The 21,118-nt window shown below is 44.0% G+C and overlaps 1 protein-coding gene across 2 annotated transcripts in view; it reads right to left on the bottom strand.

The window, feature by feature from the left end:
• NXPH1 (neurexophilin 1) overlaps window positions 1-20,903 on the bottom strand; it is a 296,807-nt gene extending 275,904 nt beyond the window's left edge. Inside the window, exons 1-2 of one of the 2 annotated variants that reach the window (XM_032305598.1) lie at window positions 19,860-20,903; window positions 18,857-19,020 (exon numbers count right to left, since the gene is read on the bottom strand). In XM_032305598.1, the coding sequence (XP_032161489.1) occupies window positions 18,857-18,910 (54 nt within the window). In that variant the 5' untranslated portion in view covers window positions 18,911-19,020; window positions 19,860-20,903. Of the gene's footprint in view, window positions 1-18,856; window positions 19,494-19,859 lie in introns of those variants that run through there. The other variant, XM_032305599.1, reaches the window with a different exon arrangement.
• Between the last annotated feature and the right edge of the window lie 215 nt (window positions 20,904-21,118).

Here is a 21,118-nt window from a genome sequence, read left to right on the forward strand (position 1 = left end):
ACGGTCATGGTGACCATGCTTGCCAATGCTGGGTTGTGTACTTGAAAATCACTGTGAGAGCACAGCTTTAATGTTCTTGCCATAACAAAAATTACAACAAAATGGTAATTATGTGAGGTGAGAAATGTGTTAATTAAACTTATTGTGGTAAATATTTCTCAATACAGATGTGTGTCAAATCATCACTGTGTACTTTAAACTGATACAATATTGTATATCAATTATATCTCAATAAAGCTGGGAAAAAAGCTATCAGAGGGGACTGGCTCCAACAAATATTAAATAAAGCTAAACAGTCTTTCTAATTAACATAGTGTTTCTGGTGCATACAGACCAGTGGAATAGAAACAGATGTAAGGATTTGTGGTATATGGTAACAGCATCATCTCAAATCACTGATGCAAACACAGGATATTAAATCAATGATGCTAGGATATCTGGTTACATAGTGTAAACTAACAGTTTACATATACAGAGACATAAATTCTAAATAGATCAGGTTCTAAATATAAAAAAGAAAAAAACCCACATGTGTATGAGAAAATAAGGAGGAATTCCTGTATTAACTAAGTGTAGGACAGAGTTCTCTATGAGTCAAAAACCAACAAATAATAAAAAGGTCAATAAATATGAGCACATTAAAAAAATCTTTTTAATTAAAAAGGAAAGAAATTCTAACATATGCTACAACATTGATAAAGCTTAAGGACATTTTGCTAAGAGAAATAAGCCAGTCACAAAAGAACAAATATTGTATGATTCCACTTATATGAGGTACCAAGATTAGTCAAATTCATAGAGGCAAAAAGTAGAAAGGTTGGTTGCTAGGGGCTGGAGGGAAAAGGAAATGGGGAGTGCCAATTCATGGGTACACAGTGTCAGTTTTACAAGATGTAAAGAGTTCTGGAAATCGGTTGCACAACAGTGAATATAATGAACTGTACACTTAAAAATGATTGAGATGGTAAATTCTATGCTATGCATTTTTTACCATAACTAAAAAAAATAAATTTTAAAAAGCTTATTTTAAACTCTGTCCTTGTAGGAGACCTGCACAAATTAGATGTCCAGGGGAAATTTTCTCATGAGATTTCTCCCCAGAAAAGCAAAGTAGGAAGCTCACTTATCTCCTGAGCTATCAGAAAGAGCAATCCACATTGATACTTCCTACAAGGAGGATCCGCTTAACTTTTGGCAGTGCATGTGCAAAACAGAGGAGAATTTGGGCGGTGGTTCTAGCATTAATCCCCAATACCACCTCACCCTACTCACCCCTAACTCTTTTTAATGCTTTACCAGCACCAACTTCTGCAATCCCAAGAAATTCAGAAAAATCAAGACAAGATGCCCACTATAATAACAGGTCAAACATTTAAACAGAGGTATGGAAAATGTTTTCTTATTCTCTTTCCCCACCCACCACATGCTAAATGGCTTTGCCTAGCTGCCTACCTACTTGCTTAAGTTACCCATCATGAATAACTCCTGAGTAAGCATATGAAAGAAAAAAATATTAAATCAACATCACATACTCACATATCCTAGTCTCAAGGCCTTGCAGAGCCCTAAAAAAAGGGAGATGTATAAGATGGTAGAGAGTCAACAGTGTCAATGGAGTTCTAGCCCATAAAGAACACGAAAGAAGAAACACAATGCCTTTGGGGAATCTAATAAAGTTAACAGAAGATGGAGATAGAAAAATATTCAATAGGGGCCGCTGTTTGAAGTTTCATCAGTGATAGTGACATATTCAGAGAAAAAAATGTATCAAAAAGACTGAGTGAGTTTGTTCCCATAGAAAACAGGCATTCAAAGAACCAAGGAGGGTGATGCATGCTCACTACTCTCAAGGATAGGCAGGCATAAGACAGAAAAAAAGAACCTTTACTCTACCTTTGGGTTCTGCCATGTCCTCATGGGAAACAACCTCAAAGCTAGGTAAACAGGTAGATAAATAGATAAAGATATAAACAGATACTTAGATATATGGATATGTACCAAGTTTTGATCACTAACTGGACTCTCCAGAGCTACCATATTGAAAGAAGCATGCTCTGACAAGTGTTTCAGGTATTGTTCTCACAGGAAAAGGACATTATCAAAAGAATGTCCATGTCAGAGGGAGTCTATTTCTGACTGTTAACTCTTAACAGCACTGGCAAAGTTTAGATTCTAGGCCTTGCGCCAAACAATTTCACCAAACTGATACCACTCTGCAAGACCTCGGCTAATCAGTCTTCTATCAACTTTTCTCATGATTGCATAATGCATAATATTTAATTTAAAATGTTGCCATATTTTTAAATAAAAAACCATGGGACATATCCCATGAATTGCATCACGGTAGTAGACCCTAGTTATCCAAGTTCATGAAGAACCTGAGTGCTTCATGAGAAATAGAGTGTAAAAGAGATGGAAATGCTCTCCTTGTCCATTCAATAATATTTCATAATAATAAGACTTTCATAAAAAGACTTATAATCAACCTTTCTGAGGCAGCAATTTGAACACTGAATTACATGTAAGATGATCATATAATTATCACCTACACCAAGACACTTTTTGAAAGTAAGAGAAAATATTTTTGATATAAACAGCAGGCACAAAATAAGACTGTCCCAAGCAAACAGAGGTATACTATCATCACAGTTTTATGGTCTTCATCACTGAATATTCATTATATATCTACTTAGAAGGAGAACCAACACTCTTTACAATTAAAAAAACAACTAGAAGCTTTTGAAACAGTGATCTCAATTCATTATTCAATAAACAAAGTAATTTCCCAAAGACAGAAAAACTTAGGATGACATTGGTCTGCTCATCTTCCCAAAAAAATATGTTCAGCTCAAGGTTAGTAAGAAAAAGAAACTCCTACTGCTGCTGATAAAGCCATCTGTGCTTCAGAGACGGCTGACAGGTGCCTCCAGAAGAAGCAATCAAAAGTCATTAACGATCAAAATTATGACAATTAAATACAAGGATCTATTAGGGTCTTATTATCCAAATTTCAATGAAAATAATTCAAACACCCTCTTCCCAAAGAGAAGAACAGTTACTTTACTTTCTAAATCCATTGGTTACACTCTGCTTTTCAGATTATAACTGGAATAGCTTGAGCCCTCAAAATTTTTCAAGAGTACACTCTTTTCTCATTGTAGATTTTCAGCCAGACCACTTTCATAACTAAGGAAACGTATTCTGGGAAGATGTGGCATTTTTAAAAGTTCAAAGTTGAAAACATGTATTCTACAAATAAATCTACAATGAAGTGCTAAAAGGGTTATTTCTGATTTCTTATTTCACAAACTAGGAACTAGGCATAAAAATATTGGGCTATAAAATGCTTAAAAAGTAGATTACTAGAAACTAATAGAACGCATTATTATCTATTGAGCCAATGATGGGTCAAATGGCATTTTGAATTCTTGCAGAGAATATGAATATGACCTTCATGTATACCATTTACAGAAAGCAATTTTATTTACATTTTTAAATCCACATAAAGGTGAAAGATGATACTGCTGCAAAATGGAACATTTAATTTTTTGCCCCAAGGCATAACTAAGCTCTCCCAAGGTCAAATGTAGCACAAGACTGAAATGAAACCAGCCTCTCCCCCCACCATCCCATGCCAGCGGGCTTCGACTTTGGGCAGAAATATCCTGGATCTACTTTTATCCTTCAGAAATAGAAAAATTCCTAAATTCAACATGAGTAATTCTAAAGACTATGTTGTGAGCATTTTTCTGCTGTATTTTTTACATCATATATCCAGACTATGATAAAAAAATGCCTAAGCTAAACTAGTTGAATGTCTGGGACTATTCTGACAATCAGGTATTAAACTAAACAGATTTTGTGAAGTTTCTTAGTTTGGATCATCACACAAAGATTTTGCTCTTAAAAGAATATGGATTTGACAACGTGGATGGAACTAGAGCGTATCATGCTTAGCAAAATAAGTCAATCGGAGAAAGACAACTACCATATGATCTCCCTGATATGAGGAAGTGGTGATGCAACATGGGGGGTTAAGTGGGTAGGAGAGGAATAAATGAAACAAGATGGGATTGGGAGGGAGACAAACCATAAGTGACTCTTAATCTCACAAAACAAACTGGGGGTTGCTGGGGGAAGGAGGGTTGGGAGAAGGGGGGTGGGGTTATGGACATTGGGGAGGGTGTGTGCTATGGTGAGTGCTGTGAAGTGTGTAAACCTGGCGATTCACAGACCTGTACCCCTGGGGATAAAAATATATTATATGTTTATAAAAAATAAAAAATTAAAATAAAAATTAAAAAAAAGAATATGGATTTGCATCTCTGTTTTATGTCTGGTAAACTGTCAGAACACAGGACTCGTAAAAAATAAATACCACAGGAGAAACTGGAATTTATCGCTCCTATATGCAGTTATAACCCTACAAATAAAGCTCTACCCTCCTCTCCCCACCTCCTCCTGTCCGGACAGAGCAAATAATTCACAAAACAGGTGTATAATTTTCTAGGAGAGATACAGATGTTATGGATCATTTTAAAGCCCATCACAGATGACTGTGAGGGTTGTGCTTTATGCCCTGGTCTCAGTTATTACCTTACCCTGAGGCCCAGGGATCATTTTTCCTATCAGTCAGGTCAATAGATGCAAACATCCTAAAGAGATTGTATCCCACATGCCATCAGCACTAGCTTATGTCACAGCCATTAATATCAAACCTGCATTTGTTACTCTTGTATCTCCCATTTGATGGGAAACTCTTCTAGAGTAACTACATCTAATGAAAATTACTGCATTATGGTAACACCACAGCAATTTTATGTACACTCCAGCTGCCCAAATAAGGTATACCCAGAGGAGAGGAAAAGAAGAACTGTGCATTAAAGTGGAAAGCAACAGATACTTCTTTCAAAAACTTTAAAATGAGGCTCATTCTCCTCCCACTCCATTATGCGTGTGCATGCACGCACACGTGCACACATGCCCACGCACTCACATAATATGGTGCAGTAATTTGAAGAATTAGACTGCCTAGGACAGAATATCACCACCTTGTGCCAGACACATTCTTAATGACTCAATTTCCTTATCTGGTTAAAATGGAGTATTATTAATGATATGACTAGGATGGGCATAGTAATACCTTAACACTAATGATATTAACAAAACTTTACTAATATTAATAGTACCTGCCATCCCATAGGATTGAGAAAATAAAGTAAGAATGAAAAAGAAAATCCATGCTAAAGTCCAGGCACAGTGATTGGCTCTGGGTATATATAGGAATGCAGAATATTTTATCCCCTGCAGTCATCCCATACCTTTCCCAATTCTCATATCATATCCAAGACACAAAATTGTGTCTCTATGTAGGAACTCTGGGGTACCCAGAACAATGCCTTGGAAGGAGGCATATGGTGACAGACAGGAGAAATTTGGGGCATCATAGGAGAGGGGAGCCATGATTCTCATCCTACCAAATTATTTCATCTAGTACTACTGTGAGCTTACCACGCTACCGCATTAATGGAGGAAAGTAGCCTATATCCCCCAGCCAAATGTCCCTGGACTTTAAAACCAGTAGGTTAGATGTTTTGACTACCTTGTGTGAAAACTTTAAGAGACTTTCAAGTGTTGAGAGTAATTAAAAGCAATTATTGCTAATAAATATCAATATTTTAAATCAGATCTTAAAAAATGTTCACATTGTTTGCCACCTAAAATTAAAACATCACAAGAATTCTCACTCAACCAGGAAATCTGCTCATTAGACCTGTCAAAGACTTGTGTCTCCATTACAATAAACATTGATTGGTTGCTGTGGAAATGACCATCTTCTTCTGGCTTTAGTCACAATGGTTACTATTCACATTAAATACTGACGGTTCTCTGGGCAACACTAGGCAACTATACAGCAATAAGGAAGTAGGAAACCAAAGACAGAATGGCCCTAGGGTAGAGTCAGTCCTTGCATTTCACCCATCTAAGACCTGTGCTGGGAGCAGAAGACCCTGACCCCAGACACCTTTCTGTCTAGCGGGTAACAAGACGTTTCTCTTTACTAGCTCACCACTACTTTCACAGCTCTTTACAGCACATTAACTCAGTTAACCCTCAATAATAACTCTACGGAGTAGAAAGTATTCTTAGACCCATATTACAGACAAGGAAATCAGGGTCTGACAGGTTTAAAGTTTTGCCCAAGGTCACAGAATCAAGAAAACACACTGCCATTCTCTTCCCCTCCTTTTCATTAACAAGTCTTTTTCAGTGTTGCTTCCCTTTAGAACTGAAGTGAGCGACAGAGAGACAGAGGGGGGGGGGGTATCTTGGGATGACTGAAAGGGAGCCTGTTTTCTCCCTCCTGTGGCCAGGTCCTCATTGGAGTCAAGAAGGCCTCCACTTTATCATCAGAACTCCTCTATTTCTACCAAGAATTCATGGTGACACTTGCACAGAGGCCATGACATTACCCACCTAGTAGTAATAGTATAGTATAGTATAGTATAGTATATCTTCATAAGATATCAGCCATCTTTCCGCATATGCATTTGCCTTTAAAGCCTCTCATTTTCTTTACCATTTGGTTGAAGAACAGAAGCAGGCTAAGGGGGAGAGGGCGACTGGGGGAGGGGCGGTTAGAATCCATCAATCTGAGACATGTGCATATACATCTGGCCACACATTAATCAGAACCATTCAAATTGTAAAGGATTTCAGTCAAGAATGCAAGGCAGGATTAAACACCTTGGGCTAAATCATCCACTTTTCATGCTTCCACTCTCCAGCACATTTCAGAAAACAGAGCTGCAGATCCAAAAGTGGCAGTTCAGCTCATCTGTGCTCATGCCAGATCTGCATTAGTTTGATAGTGGCTAGAGATTATGGCTGGCTCTTTGGTGCAGCTGTTCATAACTCTGCCTTATTAAACCTAAAGAAATAAGGCCGAAAATCTAACATGAGGCACTCATCATTCAATTATGTATTTCTTGTGAAAGAGGCAAAAACTCTGCCATGTTCTGCAAAATCTCCACATCAATAGCAATTAAGTTTCACATCAAGACAAGAGAAATACTACACTTAGTATGCATGAATAACTTCCTTTCAAATGCAATGGTTTGCATCTTTCTCTAAATTCAATTCTGTAAAACAATAAATGATGGTGCCCTGGTACAACAAACTATATACAAATAACTGAAAAAGATATTTGAGTAAAGGTATTTTATATTTTCAATTTTAGAGATCATGTCATCAGCTCTATTACCAACACCACAGCTGCTCCAAGAACAAATCACAACTCACCATTCCACAAATAGATTTAGAATCAAACCTGGGATTAATTATAGTATTTTCATTGGAAACTTCTCAAACAGAAAGTATAACGGAATTCGTGTAATCCAAACCATGTTTTAAAGAATTTTCCAATGCGCCCTAGTAGCATCAGTATTGAATATAGGCAGTTGGTAAATTAAGGCACTGTTTCTTACTTAAAGGAGATGTTAACAATAATACAATGGTCATTTTCACAAAGAGGACCAAAAAAAAAAAAAAAAGTCTCACTATTCTAGGTCATCTTTGAATGAAATAGGGGGAAAAGGGAAGGTTTTCAAAAAGTAACTATGGTTTTTGGCCATGATAATTCTCGATCTGATCAGAAAAAAAAAAATTTATTCTTTAAATAAAAATACACAATTTTTTAAAAAAAGAAAGAAAATAGAAGAAAAAATTCATAGTGAAGCTTATGGCATGTCTTTAAGATCCACAAACCAAGTGACAGAATAAAGAAAAATGTAGTCTTTAATACATATCTAAAGGAAGAAAAGAATGAGAACCTCCAATTTTCTCAACTTTGCCCACATTTTTGGGAAGTAGCTGAACAGATTTATTTTAACAATTTCATATATTCAAAAAGTCTAGTTTTTAAGAAGTTTGAGGCTAACTTAAAACCTCCACTTATTTTCTTCTTCCAAAATGCATCTTAAATATACACAACTCTAATAAAACAGTCAATATGTTTTTGATCATTTTAAACAAAATAATAACATGATATTGGGGGGTGTTTTGCTTTTTTTTCTTCCCACTGACCCATGGATCTCCTTGTAATCTGGCAAATTAATAAATGCGTCTTTCCTAAAATTTTGCTTGTGATTTTAGTGTTGCCTTGGAGTCTCACCATCAGTTTCAAAACTGGTCAAGTACATAAAAGAAGGGATAGCCTTATGATTAGCACATCAGTGCACAAAGAGGGACAATAAATATCCATCACATTGTCAAACTCGCTGAAAACAATCAAATATTTCACCAAACCATTTACAACTATTGATTGCACACAAAACCCAACTTTATATTCTTCCTATTTTAAATAGATGTGGTATTTTACAAGGGCTTCACAAGTAAGAGATTGCGAATGTAAAGCAGTCCATTAATTTTATATAAGCTGTTTTATATACCTGTGGGCCTCTAATAACATTCAGCTACAAGGTTACAAGAAGAATCGTTTTCTAAAATTTGGGTGGAGAGGTTACCATATATATACATAACTAAAATTCTAGCTGTCCTGACAGTAGCTTGTCTGTACCAGAACTGCTTTCATTCTGTGGCTGAAAATACTGACATAAACAGGACAAGAGTATAGTGTCAGTTACCAGATTCCTATCAAGGAAATGTCACTGTCAAACTCAAGTTGAAATTTCAAGGCCAGCAACTTAGAAAACAAAAGAATTCCCCACTATAATTCCCCACGGAATCCTTCAAAGAGAGATGTACAGATGTGTAGCTAATCTTGCCCTGCTGTGTGTGTGTGTGTGTGTGTGTGTGTGTGTTTAACTTGGAAAGGAGAAAGACTTCTAAGTCAGAAAATTTTATCCAAGCCTTTCTATGATAATTTTTCTTGGTAATAACCTATCTTGGAGAAGAAAATCTGTGTCTCCTTCTTTCTAGACTGTGATTTCAATTTTATTAAAATTTGTCTGGATCTGCAGTAGGATGTCTTTGTGTAGGCTCTGGAAGGCGATGTTACACAAAGTATAAACGTTGTGTCTTGTGATGGGTTAGGGACAGGGAGAGGCAGAAAAATATAAGGCCTTGAAGGTGTTTCCAGCTAGCTCTTTCTGCTCAGCTTCCTGCATTATACTGCAATTTTGCCATGCTAAGCCCACTGTACATTTTCAGTGAGCGGTTAGCCTGGCCTTTTGTTCCACTAAGGTAGTACAAGCTAATAAATGTCTTTCCACTTTATTGGAATCTCTCCTTAAAAAGGCATGACTGTGGGGTCTGGTCTTATAGAGATAGTCTTTTAGACTTGAGAAAAGTAAATTAAAAGGACATGCCTGCTAATATCAAAGCAGGCTTATTACTTCAATATAAGCACTTCCTTAATTTTCCTTCCACAGCATGCTACGTAAATATAAATAAAAAGGCTCTCCACTGGATGCATGTTACATATATCTCACAGAGTTTAATTATAAAGCCTCTAAAAATGAAGATGGTGGGAGGAAATGATGTCAGTAGATCATACAGTCTCGGTATTGAGTTAGCTGGCTGTCTCTGACAGCATGCAAACAAAGACACTCAGGTAATCACAATATACCATGAAACGCTGGGCTCTGAGGAAAAGAAAATCCAAGTGAATGTGAAGGGTATTATTTCTACTTTAGTGCTTTAAGTCCATAATTTTAATTTTTGTTTTCATTGATGTTATTATAGATGTTACTATAATTGCGATAATTTTAATGCAATTAAGGAGGTGGAGTTAGCTTTTTTAAGTGCCACACCATATCTTCTCTGCTAGACTGATCTGTTATAAAGAAGGGCTCAATGAAAGCCAAGAACTCAAAAATACATAACCACTAACAATACATGCACACACACACACCACCTTGCTGACCTTATGAGCAGTGGCATTGCAGGAAACAGTGAAGGCACCCGCACAAGAATACAACCTCCAACCCAGCAGCTGCCCACCAGAGCCGGCAGGCAACTTCTAAGAGTGAGACTGTGCCCGGGAGTGCAAGCTGCACAAATTGGGGAGAAATAGGAAAATGCTGTGTAATTCACTAGGCAGGACCCTGGACACAAGATGGGACCCAATCCCAGTCTTTAAAAACTGCAATGGGCTGGCCCTCCAGCAAAAGGCCAGCTTCTTGCTGGAAAGAGGAAGAATGGTCTCAGCCAGGCCTTCTAGAAGACCCTGAAGTCTAGAAGACTTCAGAAGCCTGGAAGAGGCCAGACTCCTGAACCGTCCCTTCCATTCCTATTCAATTCCCAGCCTCTCTTCACCTCCAGATTGGTTCTCTTCTTGAAGGTTTGCCTTTCTCCAAACTGGCTTCGCACACAGAATGATGGAGCACTGCCTGCCAGACCTCTGTTTCTTTAATACAGCATGGATTTGCAGAAGCAGGTATCCTGAAAGGACTACCTCTTACACTGAGGGGAGAGAAACCGACAGAACTTCCCAGCCAACCTTCGCATTTGACACAGAGAACCCCTAGCGCCAACTCTGGGTACTCCTCGGCTTATTTCTGGACCAAATCAACCGTGTGACCACCGCCAAGGAAGAACTGCCCATACTTTAAATGCCCACAGTGTTGGCGCTAGGGGGTTCAGAAAGGCCAGGGGAGAGTGTGCAACAGCAGCCGGAGAAGGAGGTTAAAGGCAGGAAACAAGAGGCGGGACAGTGATAGTGCATGAGCGTTCGCGGTTTGTTCGCGGGTTTAGGGGCTTTTTGTCTGTTTGTCTGGTTAAGTAAATAAGGAGAAACTTCCCCCTACCCCATCCTGGTTCTAATGATGATAGATTCCACGCTGCATCAGGCCCCACGCTGCGGAGCCTAACCACACGGAAAATAATGAGACTGCATCCCAATTCGTCTGCATTAAAGTTGAGCCAAGCACTTTCGATAGGAAATATATCGATTCTTTTGCCCGAGCCTTGGTTTGTCCTGCTCCCCGAGAATAATTACTGCTCCTTTAGAAATTCATAATAATTACGACTTCCCACCCTCCACCCGCGTCGCTCTTTAAGGGCGTCTGAACATAGAGGGTGTCTCCAGGGCTCCCGTCGTGTTCCCTGCTCCCCACTCGGTTTTACTCTGACGCCAAAGTTGATCCCCTCTCCGTGCCTCACTTTCCTTGTGTGTCAAACGGGGCATTTACATTGTTAAAGACACTTGCAGCTCTACCTCTCTGGATTCTTGGGGGGAGGGGGCAGACTTAACGAACTGTGCGAAGGAATGCGGACAGGCGAGGAGAAAGTGGGGGGAGCAAGAATTCAGCTCCCCTCAGCCTAAACTCTGCAGTAATCACGTGACGCCGCAGCCACGGAGGTTGGGGGGAAGTGGTGCAAACGAGCCGATCTGGCCGGAGGAAACTCTGCGGACCTAGAGATCTGAGCTCAGTGCTCCCGAAAGACCGGGAGAGGGAGGCGGGTCGTAAGAGTCGCGACTGGGCTGTAGAGAAGTGTCTGCGGAAAGCGCCAACTCTACTTCAGTAGGGACGGAGCCCGCGCCGCCGGGACAGAGGAGGGCTGGTGCGCAGACTGCCGGCGAGCGGGGGGAGCCGGTGGCTCTGTCCGTGGTTCTGAAGACCTGCTGGCGCGCCGGGCTTCCTCAGCCGCCGACCAACGACCCATTCAATCTCGGTGCCCGCGACCTCCCTCCGGGGAACTGCCGCACTCCTGCCTGCTGCCCCAGAAGCACAGAAGCTCGGCGGCGTCGACGAAAAGTTCCCCAGAAGCTACGCTTTGGTGTGAAAGCTTAGGGTCTAGACGCGAAAGAGCTGTGCCTCTGTTTTCTTAAACCAGTTGGGATTGCTCGAGGTCACCCGAGGCTAAAAGCAGACAATAGAGCGCGCAGCTGTGGCGGCAGCGACTCCGGCTGGCAAACTTCCCGGGGCCCAAACACTCTGCGGCTTTGGTGAGTCGACAGGGTTTCCGAGTCTAGGGTATGAAACCTACGTCGAAGGAAATTTCTTGCCTCTAGACGTCCAGAAGACGACTTGAAATGGCCTTTAAAATCAATGAATGAGGAGGATTCTGAGACCTCTGTGTCAGGAGGACGCCCCCTCCCTCTGGTAGGACGAGGGCGTCCAACCTCCCTTTGCTGCCTTCACCGTCACTAACTCGGATCCCTCCCGTCAGAATCCATTAGGGTTACGAGTGTGATGAGCCAGGCCTGGCCGAAGTCAGGTTCAACAGGAACGCGCAGAGCCCCCACGAGCCAGTTTCTAAGGAAACACTCGGTATTTCTAAGCGGCGATTTGTCTTATTGTGGGAAAAGAAGCACTACACGAAAAGCCTCTCGGCTCTCCATTCTCATGCAGATGAGGTGATGCTCTCCGGCTGTGGCCTGTGTATCCCCCTCCCCAACTTATTTCCGGCTTGAACAAAAAAATACCCATATTAATTTAAAGGAAGTAGGAACGTTAAAAGTCTTCTTGCTACTCGGCGTTGGAAGAGGCAAGCCGAGACACACTTCCTGCTCTTGGGACCCCCACGGTGCTCTCTATCCCAGAGACCCGGCTCTGGGCGCCACCTTGCTTTCCAACACCCAGAGCACCCATCTAAACGACAAAGGAACTTTCCGTAACGACGGGCACCTGAGGAAAAGGTTTCTCTCGGTCCCACCCCCAACCTCACCCCCGCCAGCCCGCACCTCCATAGTAAACAAAATATACAAGAAAAAGCTGTAAGGAGGGTAATTAGGTTTTCAGCCCGCAGCAAAAACGCGGCGCCCTTGGTAGAAGTTAAGCAACAGCCAGAAAACCTCGAGGGCAGATGGCAAACTTGGAAAATGCGCAAACGCGCTCCTAGGCGCGCGGACGGGCACGAAGAAGCCGCCAATATATATTATCTCAATAAAAAGCCGCTCTTGGAAAGCTTGCATAGTAATTGAGATGGGCGCTCATTTCTGATCTGGGTTGGCATTTCCTCATCTCGAGCTGACAGAGCCAACTCAGGAAATTGCTGGTAATATTCATCTGGGGAGCACTTTCATTAAACGTAATTCATTCGACTTTCACAATAAATTGAGTGACATCCTTACAGCGGAACCTTTTTATCCTTGATTAAGTGCTTGCCAAGCTTTGGTTTCCCACTTTATTGTCACATTCCTTCAAGCAGAGTCGTCAACATGCCAATCGACAGCAGAAAAAATGTGTGCGCCTTGTTTACCAAGCTCCGGGAGGGGTTAGTGCTGACATAGAGAAAAAGCTGATCGGAAGCTTGAGTAGCGGATAAATCAAGACCGCAACTTCCTGCAAACACGCCTCCGGACCTAAGCAATAGTGGCGAGGAGATTGCAGGGCTAGGCGAGAGAGCGTACCCGCCTTGCCACCCGGCTACTTCTATAAACAGCTGACCCGACTCGCGCCTCGCCAGACTGACTAGCCTGCCTGCCCCTATTAATTAAAATGGCGAAGACTGTTTAGGTCTTAGAATGAGATCTGAAGCTCCAGAAGGATTTGGTTGCTTCAAGGGAACTTTCCAGGATCGAAACAAAGCTAGGCACCTTACTTAAAAACAAACAACTCAGAAAGAATGTACACTTCCTAACTGGCTACTTGAGAGCATACAACTTTCAGAGCTTCCATCCGGACAGGGGACTGCAAGAAGAGTGCCATTCCTCATTCCCAAGATACCCTTTTGACTCTTAAAATCAAAGCAGCGACAGCCAAACCCATTCAGGGCTCTTCAGACCCCGGAATTCCAACCGAAGCTGAGGAACACCTTGGTATTTCAGGACTGGGAGTAACCAGGAAGGTGTACCTTTGCCAATTCCTGGTCCTCACTCCCCCATCCCCTATAAAATCAAAGAAGGCCAAGACAGAAAATTGCTTATTTGAAAAAGCAATATCCAAATGCTTTCATCACTCAAATGTCCTTTTGAAAATATTGTCCATAGTGGTTATTACCTGGACAATGCTGTCAATTTCTGTAGTCTGCAGAAAATTTTCTCTCAGATAGAAAAGTAGGACATTGGGCACCTATCTCAAAAAAAATCAACCAATTTCCCTGCCACTAGATATATTTTTCACCCAGACAACACTTACATTAAAGAGGAAATAGCCGTCAACAATTCAAAGCCAAATAGAAATCAACTTCGCACAAAGAGGAGCCAGGAACTTAATGGCTTTCCAAGAAAATACAGCTGAGAAAGTTGGGAGTGATTCTGGTTCTCCCCTTCTAATACTTAAGACAGTTTCTCCCAGAAGCTATCACTAGAAGGCCCCAGACTACCATAATTCTCCTGAAGTGTGGCAGAAGGGCAACCCACCCAAGTGCTTCCCACACACCAGGAGAGCTGCTTTCTTGGTCAACAGAAAATTGAACACTTCAGTAAAATGCAATAATGGAATGGCATAGCAACTTTTCCTTCCACAGAGCCCTAGAATATGTCTTGGGACTGATAAGTTTTCCGGCTGTGCTGCTGGGGCACAGGCTGCTTCAAACCCTAGGTTTTGTTCCTGTATCAGGAAAGCTAGTCTTGGGTAGAAAGATCAGGAAATGCAGTGGTGTTGGGGAATTTTAGTACCGCCTCCAAGAACTGGCCTTAACAGAAAACACTGACCAGCCACTGTCAGGTAGTTAATGTACTTCTCTTTTCAGGAAGGAATAAGCTCAAACTGTACTATTTTCAGTGGGCAGTGGCTTAATTTTTAAAAGATGTAAAGTGCCCATACCTAGTCCAAAGGATAGGCACAGATGGTCTCTCTCCTGCTGCTTTTCCCTCTCACCTTTCTCAGTTCTTAACAGCCACCCTCATGCTAAGGCAAATTCACCCAAACAGTCTAGCTTCTAGTAATGCAGAGGTAGTATTCCATATATATTAATCCCTCTTTAATCTCTATTAAACAACTGGAGTAGTATTCACATTTTAAGGACACCCTAAATTCGAAGGAATAGCTGACTCAAAAATTTTTAAGAACAGGGCTTTTCAATTCTTACCCATATTGTTTTAAAAAGTAACTAGATCATTAGCAATTTGAAATCCTAGCAGAACTGGTGGGTCCTAAATTGGAGGATGAGGAGCCTCTTCTCATGAAAACAGAACTGTGAATGTGTGACTGATCACAATGACATCATTCAACCCCTGACCAGATTCTCTGGACTCAGTTTCTGAGTAACTTTTTTGTTGACATGCCCAGGGAGTACTCATTAGATTCAGTCCTCAACTCTAAAAATGGCCACAGGTGAGCCACCAAGAGGACACCTTTTCTTTCTGCTCCGAGGTGCTCACCCTGTGTGCCCTGGCCTATCCTTTGGTTTGATCCACCGAAAAGAATGCAATTGAGGACTCCCTTTCTTCAGAACCAGAAATCACATTTTCCTAGTGTATCCAGCGTGTGCTTCAATTTGGTTAAAATGCTGTTGTCCTGTTACCCCCATTCTATCATACTGAAAACATCCTGGAATCAGTGCAGAACTGACAGGAGAATAAAGATTGCAGGGCCTTTTTAAATTTTTTAAACAAGTATTGATACACCATAGGTTCTTCTCCTGACAAATTGAGACTTTTAAATCTATTATACACAAAATTCAATAGACAGAAAATTTCTTTGCCTTTATTTTTTTAAAAATGGTCTCCTTCTTCCCTGCATTTATGGCTGGAGTTAGCCCTGTGGTGATTTTTGAGTATGCTAGCTAATATGCTTCAGAAGGTTACTTTGTAGACACATTTCTAATTAACTTCCTAATGCAGTACTAAATAAGCTTCCAGTGTGAAACAGAACAGACTCATCTCTCAATAAACACAAAAACACTCAAAATCCTCAACCTAGAGCAGGCATCCAAAGAAACCTGGGACAAGAAACATTTTGGGAACATTCGCTCAAATACAGGCAGAAGACTGTGATTTAAGAATAGAGCATTGACCTGCTGGATGGAGAATTGTTTTTCACATTAAAAAAAAAAAAAAAGAAAAGAAAAATCCCCAATTTGGGAACATTCAAGGAATTTCTCTATAAGCAGAAGCAGGAATATTTTTGTATAAAAAATACCTACACAAATCTTGTTCCCCTGAACACAATGTGGCAATCACTCCTTGGAAAACATAACTGGGATTCCAGAGGCTTAAAGGAAAAGATACGCTGTGCTATCAGCTAGGAGGCAATGCATAAATAGAGCACCCTGTCACTTAACTTGTGGTGGGAGCTCATAAAGACATACAATTACTCATTAAACTCCTTCTTGAGTTATGGCAATTCAAGGAGAAAAAATAAATAAAATAATGGTTTTGCCATTCCTGCCTTCTTGGAGTGTAACTTGAGGCAGCTCCTGACCAACTGCACGCATCTATTGCAGTTTCTTGCAAAGATCCAGGATGTTCTAACATACAGTTATAAATAAATAATAAATTCAGTCACAGTATATGGTGTTTAATAAAATAGATGGAGAAAGAAGCTTCAGCCATTTCAGGTCTATCTCATTGCCCTAGAGTTTTAATGAAGGCTCTCCGCTTCCTTACCTGCCTAGAACCAACCTGTCCCGACTGCTCGATCACTCTTTTAAGTTTATTTCCATGGCAAAAACCAGCTCCCTGCCCTTCTAGGAAAGTATCTTGGAATTCTGAGGGCAAATAACCATAGGATTACAATCCCTGGAAATACTACTCGGGTCACAGCTACCAGCCTTTTGTTTTTGTGGTACCGTGTGGTTTCTAATCCCCAACATACAAAACAACTTTAGATCGGAGAGAAAAGAATGGACTTCTAAATCGCCTTCTCTATTTTATTGTTCACATTTCGTATTGTTTTGAGTGAAACTGGAAAAATTGTCTCCTTTCTCCGTATTGCCAAAAGGCATTCAGGTAATGAAGTCTGTAACTAAACGGTAATTGAATCAGCATAATTTGCACACTGAATGGTTTTCAAATGCTCCCAGTTTACAATTAAAGGAGAATTAATGCGCTTGTTGTTGAGAACGCAGCGCATTAGAATAAATCCAGCACTGTTGTTGTAATGAGTGGAAAACGGTTTAACTGCCAACAAACACATTTAAAATTTAACACAACGTATTGATTTCACTTCTGCTTTTGATAGATTATTTTCCAGACTATCGAAATACTTGCTCCAAGCAATAAACTGCACCACAGCCGCGAGCCTTTGCCGGGTGTGAGCACAGTCCAAGGACATAAAAATAGTCTTGAGGTTCAGGCCATGCGTAAAGGTATGCAGAGGAAAGGGGCAGGAGGGTTTCCATGGTCAAGGGAATCGTTAAAATCCCTCCTCTGTAGCTTTCATTTTGCGGTCCCTCCCCCTTCTTTCAATAAACAATTTCTGTATTTCCTCTAGCCAAACTTTCTGCCCTTCGTCTTTGGGCTCTCAATGTCAGTGGGTAGACTGGACACGGGGTGGGGGGGGGAGGCAAGAATGACTGAAGATGGGAAATGTTAAGGACAATTTTTGCATTCTGTCTGCGTTCCAGCCGGGGAACACACAGACTTCGGTAACAGTCAGAAAGCCTGTTCTTTTGGATTGGCTGCCCTGGCTTTCACCTGTTTACCCCAAGGTGTCCTGTAGGCGAGGACACTGACGCGCAGCGCCCTCTGGCGTCCGCGGCTGCGATAGTCAGGCGATAAAGATGCAAAGACGGGCGTCACTGAGGGTTCTTGGATTGAAGCTGAAACCCGTGAAAGGCACACACCCTCACATACATATTCACACACGCGTATACATACACACTCATTAACATAGAGTTCACACAACTAGCAGCCCCGCAGTCACATGCACCAGGGCAACAGCTGGGAAACGCTCTCAATTGAAGGGTTGGCAACACTTTTGCTCCTGTGCTTGTGGGTTCTGAAGCCCTTGGGACTGAGGGACGGCACCGCCCCCCCCCACCCGTCCCATCCTGTTCTTCCAGCCCCGTTAGAGAGCTCGGGCTGCCTAGCCCAGCGTTCCTCGTCCCTAGGCAAAACACACTGGGCCCTCCGTGCGCGTTTGTGGCTCAGAAATAAGCTATGGGGTGTCAGCGCACTGGACACAACTTCGCCAGCAGGGTGCGAGTGTCCCTGGCCCTCCCTGAAGCCAGACACAAGAAAATTGCTCTCTCCGTCTTGGCTCCACGCGGTGCCCATAGCTACCAATTCACCTCCATCCCCTGTTCCAACAGTGTGCAAATTCCAGACCCCCCAAACTCCACTCCAGAAAGATTCAGGCAGTGACTTTGCTTAGTATTTTCCTGACAACAAGGTCCTTTATTCCCTAGTAAGGAGTTCAGCCCTGGAACTGGGGTTGGGTTATTCTGTGGAAAGAAGAGATTGGGAGGAGAGGGAGGAGAGCCGCTGCCTGTTTGCCTGGGCAACCCTCACCTAACTCTTATCTAATCGCTTGTGGTGCTCTTCTCTGATAAACTTGTCCTCTGTGAACCCTGCAAGTGAACAAAGTTACCTTCACTTCTTTGTGTCATATCTCCAAACGGGGGGACTAGGTGGATGGATTCACTTTCAAAGTCAGAGACCCAGGCAGATTCGTGCTCCTCACTCTCTACCTCCATTTCCTTTCGTTGAAACTCTGTGGATTAACTAACGAGAGTTCCACGTATATTCAACCCTTTCTTTGGCCATCTCTCCCCATAAAGCATCCCGTCCCACAATCTCCTCGGTTTCTGGATGTCTAGGGCCACCTAGATTCTTTTCAGAATCACGTACAGGAGATGGGGGACTGGAGCAAGAAATGAGGGTGGGAAACCCAGAAAATCCCGCAGGGATCCAAAGACCAGCTTGCCAAAGTTGTTCCAACACGGTCGCTAGGAACGCTGCTCTCGCTGCACTGGCGGTCTCACCCTCCTCCCGCGCGCCCCTGGTTGTCTGGCCTCGCGACCAGGGTGGGATTGCGGGGGCGCCGGGTCCGCAGCGACTTACCAAGTAGACGGCGGGCTGCAGGAGGAGAAGCACGTACCAGCACGCAGCCTGCATCCTCCCGCGTCTCAAACTTCCTCGGCGGTGCTTTCGCTGAGTCTTTGTTCCTTCAAAAACATAGATCCACCTGACATCCACTTTACAGAGCAAGGAGCGCTCTCAGCAGCCTAGATACAAATGAAATTAGACATCCCATGACCACGCGGGCAAGGTTAGGCTTGGCGACCAAGCGAGGAAAGGGGGTCGTGGAGGGGAGGGGTGGACCAAAAACCGGGGCGGGGGGGCAGGAAAAATTGAAAAGCGAGTAAATCCAGCGCCTGAAACCAGCGAGCGCTCGGTCCGCAGGCAGGCAAGCAGGAGGGTAGGAGGATGAGGGGTTCCTTGCGCCCTGCACTCCTCGCGTGCGAATTCCCGGGTGGTGGAGACAGGAGGTGGTGGGGCACACAGAACCGCGTGCGGACTGGTTCGGAGCCCAAGTGTCTCTGGCAGCGAGATCTGTCCTAGTGTTTGATGGCCGGGCGGCTCGGACTTAAAGGCGGCGGCTGGTTCTTCGCCAGCCCTGGCCGTGCTCACACGTACACACCAGCAGAGAGAAAGAGAGAGCAAAGCGAGCTGGAGAGACTGGGTGAGGGAGGCGCGGGAAGAGGAAGGGGTAGGTAGAGCTGACCGGGATTAGGTGCTGGATATCTTCACACGTTCCGTGGAGTGGGGGTGGGGAAAGGCAATGCAATTTGCATACAGTAAAGCCGGGCTCAGTTTACCCATTCGAGTCTCCTGCACAGAAATACACGCGCCTACATGCACATCTTTGGCACTACTTTTTTTCAAGCCAAGAAGCAGAGTCAGTCGCTAACTTCTAGAGCGGAAGCCTGCCCGGGTCTGTGAGGTCACCCGCCAGGCGCACTCTGTCCCCCAACTAGGGGCCCTGCTGCCAACCCTTTCCCTGCGTCCTACCACCCCGCTCCAAGATATCTTCTCCCGGATTGTAAAGGCGAAGTGTACGTACCGCACAGGACTAGGGGCGAAACCGGCGAGCAGGGACCGCTCTGTACAGGCTCCATGGAGGAGCTACTCGGGCCTGGCGTCTCCGGCACCCCGGACATGCCCTCCCTGGCGCTTCATCTCCATGCTTGGGCGCGGACCGGTCCCGCTGCCTCGTCCAGCCTCGGCGGAGTCGGCGTCCCAGCGCCCGGGTCGCGCTCAGGCTTGGTTCCGTGGGAGCCTAGGCTTGGCACAGTTGGATTCACGGTGCAGGAAACTTAAGAGGCAAGAGAGGGAGGGGGAAGCGGAGGAGAAAAGAGAGGAAGAGAGAAAGGGAGGGAGTAAGAGAGGGAGGGAGAGAAGCGAATGCGCTGGACGGACTGGGACCGCCAGCTCTGGCTCTGGGACGAGCAGTCCCGGGCTCCTTGCTTTCCGAGGCTGCCGAAGGAAGGTAGAAATGACTTAAGGGGAGGAGACTGGGCAAGTCCTAGGGACCCGAACTCGAGAGATAAAACACTGGCTTTTCAGAGAAAAAAAAAAAAAAAAACCACACGGCAAGCGCTAACGGTCTGAGTTTCTGAGGAAGGGGTGGGGTGGCAAGACCTGGAGGTTCCTGGCGCACGGAGCAGCTGCACGCCTACCGCAACATTGGGAAGCCAGGGAGCTACTCCGGAGAGGAGACTCTGGCCCTGTGCATGGTCCTGCCCGGCCACTGGGGGACGCGCTGGAGCACGCCGGGGTTCGGGACGCCGACGAGGTGGTGCTTTCTCCGTAGGTCTGCCGCTTGCGGCGCCTACCTTCCCGACACGGGCAATTACATTGGCACGTGGCTGATCGATTCCTCAGAGACTAATTAATACCCCGAATAAATAGATCCCGCTCCCAGGCTCTCGGTGGGCCAGGCCCGCAAAGAGAAGTGGCTTCTGCGGTGTCTCTGGTGGCCGCAGAGCCCAGTCCCCCGGGGGCGTGAGGAGGACTGCGACCGCCAGAGGAGTGGTGGGGAGCGTAGTGGGGCGATGCGCAGGGCAGGAATAGGCGCAGAAAGGTGCAGGGGCCCCCCGGCCCGCCTCGAGCGCGGACTCGGGGAGTCGCGGACCTGTGGATGCGGGGCCCGATGCGGGGGCGCTGCGGTCCTCCAGCCATTAAGTGCGCGACAGCCGAGAGGACTGGGCGACCTTGCGCGAACGTTCGACTCCTCGCCGCGCGCTGGGCCGTGCGAGAGGAGTGGGGTGGAGGGGGAACGCGGATCGAGGCTTTGAGCCTTTGCCACCTCCTAGTTTCTGA

Source organism: Mustela erminea, chromosome 11 (assembly GCF_009829155.1).
Source record: "Mustela erminea isolate mMusErm1 chromosome 11, mMusErm1.Pri, whole genome shotgun sequence".
Classification (NCBI taxonomy): Eukaryota; Metazoa; Chordata; class Mammalia; order Carnivora; family Mustelidae; genus Mustela; species Mustela erminea.